The 3,878-nt window shown below is 36.1% G+C and overlaps 1 protein-coding gene across 1 annotated transcript in view; it reads right to left on the bottom strand.

The window, feature by feature from the left end:
• The window catches only part of LOC107698379 (hemicentin-1-like), an 84,874-nt gene that overhangs the window by 61,867 nt on the left and 19,129 nt on the right, over nt 1-3,878 (bottom strand). Inside the window, exons 7-8 of the mRNA XM_016499370.1 lie at nt 586-714; nt 1-3 (exon numbers count right to left, since the gene is read on the bottom strand). The exon at nt 1-3 is cut by the window's left edge and continues 238 nt beyond it. Coding sequence (XP_016354856.1) covers nt 1-3; nt 586-714 — 132 coding nt within the window. The remainder of the gene's footprint in view (nt 4-585; nt 715-3,878) is intronic.

The raw sequence follows: 3,878 nt of genomic DNA, 5'->3' as shown, positions 1-3,878 counted from the left end.
TTCCTGTGTGTGTGTGTGTGTGTGTGTGTGTGTGTGTTTGTGAAAAGGAGCATAGAGGTTAAAAAGGTTAACCAAAACATGTTTAAAATGCTCAAGTACACAGCCACTGGGTTGACCTTATAAATTTGACAGCATGTGTGGTCCAGACAGAAACACAAGTTTGGGGTTACTTTTTTTTGTTTAAGATTTCTTTTCTTTTTTTCAAGAAAATAATGCTTTTATTCAGCAAGGACACAGTTTAAGAGGGATTTTATAAGAGAAGATTTTTGTTTTAAATAAATGCTGTCCTTTTGAACTTTATATTAATCAAAGCATCCTGAAACAATGGACCAGTTTCCACAAAAAAGCAGAACAACTGGTTTCAACATTGACAATAACAAGAAATGTTTCTTGAACACTAAATCAGCACATTACAATGATTTCTGAAGGATCATGTGACACTGGAGTTATGGCTGCTGAAAATTCAACTTTGCCATTTCAGGAATAAATTACATTTTTTTAATATTTTAATTACTTTCAATTGTAAAAATATAACTGTTTTAACTGCATTTTGTAACTTATATGACTTCAAACTCCTTAAAACACTAACTCACCTTGGACTGGCCTGCTGGATGTCATTTTAAAGTCCAGCGTTTGCCTTCGGGAAAAGCCTGCTCGGAAATCGATGGTGCTGAGGCCTGATATACGAACTGAGTGCCTGCCCTCACTGGACGTCTGAGGTTAAATTGACAACAACACAAATAAATAAACAAATAGAAAGTTATTTGTATTTGTTAAGGTAACAGCATTCAATTGAAATGACACAACTTGTTTTTCATAGCAAGATGCACGGAAGAAGCACAACAAAACGAATTTATGATGACAGTCGGCTCAAGATCCACAGATACAGCACACTTGAAATTCTCGAACATTAAGAATGACTCGATTTCTTTCTTCGCTTTTGACAGATGGAACAGTCCGAGTCATTTAAGCATGATCCCTCCCGTTCTGCGCTGCCCTTTATGACTGTTTTGGTGCTGAGGGTCTGGCGTGCGATTGATGTTGTCTGAAGCTCAGTGCTCCAGGGCGAGCCATGGCAACCCATCCTCTGCTTGCATTCTTTTGAAATTACAACCATGCTAAAAAATTACCATGGGCCATGAAGCACTGCATGATATGACGCCAAGAATGATGAGGAGAAGATCCTGAAGGATTCCTCTGAGAGATGTGGAGGAGAGAGAAGGAAAGACATTGGAACAGGGGGTACAGGGGCATTCAAGAGATTCAAGGGAAAGGCCTTCGCAGAGCAATTTACAGAAGATTAAGATTAGATTATATCCATTCATCCTGAGCTTTTAAAGCCCGCCTTGAATTAGCCCTGCCAAGCAAAATTCAGGCCAAACATTCACTAACCCAACCTAAATCAACCCAGAGGCAGAAAACCCAGTCAGACGCCACCATAAAGAGATTGTGGTCACAATCTGCATGCTTTCTGACAAACACTGACATTATTTAAACACATTAATTAAAGTTGTATTGGGGAAAATAAATACAAGGAGCTTTTTTTCTATCTCAGATCATGTTCTTGAAAGCGATTGGGCCGTATGAGTATTTATGTTTATAAATGCACTGAGGGTCAGGAGAGAATTAAAACTGATTCTGTTAATGATACAAAAGATTTAATAAAGTTGTAGAAGATATGGAAAATGGAGCATTAGGGGATTAAAGGAACCTTGGCCATTGTTTTCTATGGCATGCAACAAAATTTAAATAGCCAAAGCATAAATAAACTTCATACTCGTGTGACAAGTGGTACATAACCTACTCTGAACATAGCAATGCATTACTATCAGTTTATTTTTTTAAGGTAATGATGTAAGGGACTACAATACTCTTTAACTTTTAGTAAACTGAACTTAGTAAATTCTAGATGTTCATATAAATATATATATATTTTTTTTTTTTTGTGTGTTTCATATAGGATAACAATTAATTATGGTAATTTTTTTTTTATTTGCCTGGACTTCCTTGTAGCTTCAAAGTTTTATAACAGATAGACTACAGTTTGGTCTAAGACTCAGCAAGGAGGCATTCATTGAATCTAGAGTGACAAAGATCTTGACACTGTTACAATAAATTCTATTTCATTGATAATAAATGTTTCAAGAGCACCGAATCAGCTTATTAGAATTATTTCTGAAGGATCATGTGACACTAAAGACTAGAGTAATGACTGCTAATAATTCAGCTTTGCAATCACAAGAATAAATAACATTTTAAAACATATTAAAATAAAAAAGTTAATTTAATTTGTAATAATATTTCACAATATTACAGAGTTTACTGTATTTTTATTAAATAAATGCAGCCTTTGTGAGAGTAAGAGACATTAAAACTTTTGAAAAGTAGTGTAAATTATATTAAAAATTTTACAGTCCATTCAATCTAAGCATAGCTGAAATAAACCTTTTAGTCATGGGACAGATAATAGTCTAAGAGTCCTGATTTCAGCTTTTAAGATTTAACAAAACAACAACAACAAACTGACATTCACATTACTAGTGAATGGAGGAAGAAGAAGAGTTCGGGTGAAAGAAGGAAATAAACTGACAGATATAGGGTGGATTCTGCACATATCATGCCAGACAACCCTCTCTTCAGTGCAAAAGCAAATGGAGGATGACATGTTCTCTCTTTACATTCCTCTACACATAAATCATCAAGCTCTTCAAACTCAAAGAACAGACATACAGCTGACTGAGCAGACTATGAAAGGTTTCCCTCTGTGTACACGATCCTACAGGGCACACAAATCAATCAGGCAAAAATGTTGTCCTTTCCTTTAACTGGACCTTGGGGACTTTGTGTACCCTAAAGTCCCAAACCTCAGAATTCCTCGTCATGAGCGGAGCAACAACATAAATGACTTCACCACACAACCTTGGACTTGAGTACCTATTAGGGATGGGAAGATTCACCGATTCACTCGTTAAAAAGTTAACGATGCGATGCATCGGTTTAAAAACTGTGCATCGGCTACAAGTTGGCATTTATATCGCGATGCATCGTTTCTCGGTGCATCGGCATAAAAAGTTAACGATGCGATGCATCGGTTTAACAAGTGTGCATCGGCGACAAGTTGTCATTTATATTGCGATGCATCGTTTCTAACATATTTGCATCGGTAAAAAACTATTTATTTATATATAATTACTAGTGGATGCGCTGCACTTTTATTATTTAGAAAGTGACCAATAATCTGTGACCAATATTTTATATGTAGACTGAGTTCTCCTCTCTAAACTGTTTCTCAAGCGCGCTCTCTCATCATCGCTGCTGCTGCATGAATATGACGCATCATATTGCATGTCTTGAAATAACCTAACAAATCGGGGCTAAAGTGGTTTCATTAATGACAAATTAAATTCACACAATCTCACTAATTTGTGCACGCTTATTCTTAAAGGGGTCCTATTATGCTTTTTCACTTTTTAAATTTTAGTCAGTGTGTAGTGTGTATGTTTGGGCATTAAAACGATCTAGAAAGTTACAAATCTCAAAGTCCACTCCAAAGGGAGATATTTAGTTTTTTAAAAATCCTACAGGAACTATTCGAGCCGTTCATGCCAGACTGGGGAGAGAGGTGTTGTAATAATGTAAAATATGTGAAAAATACAACCTAGTATGAGAGCATGTTCTAGTACACCCCCAAAACAAAATCAAGACTTTGTAAAAGAGCATAATAGGACCCCTTTAAGCAGCCCTTAATATCGATCATGGATCAAATCGATCCACCATGGCAAACAGAGAATATATCTGTGCTGATTAATGCATTTGAGACGTTGTGTTTTCCTCAGTGCATAACTGACATGTCACAGGTATATTTTTCATCTGTAAAT

This window comes from Sinocyclocheilus anshuiensis, unplaced genomic scaffold, assembly GCF_001515605.1.
Source record: "Sinocyclocheilus anshuiensis isolate Anshui unplaced genomic scaffold, SAMN03320099.WGS_v1.1 scaffold1746, whole genome shotgun sequence".
Taxonomy (NCBI): domain Eukaryota; kingdom Metazoa; phylum Chordata; class Actinopteri; order Cypriniformes; family Cyprinidae; genus Sinocyclocheilus; species Sinocyclocheilus anshuiensis.
Note: the sequence above shows the minus strand (reverse complement) of the source record. Positions and strands in the feature narration are given on the sequence as shown.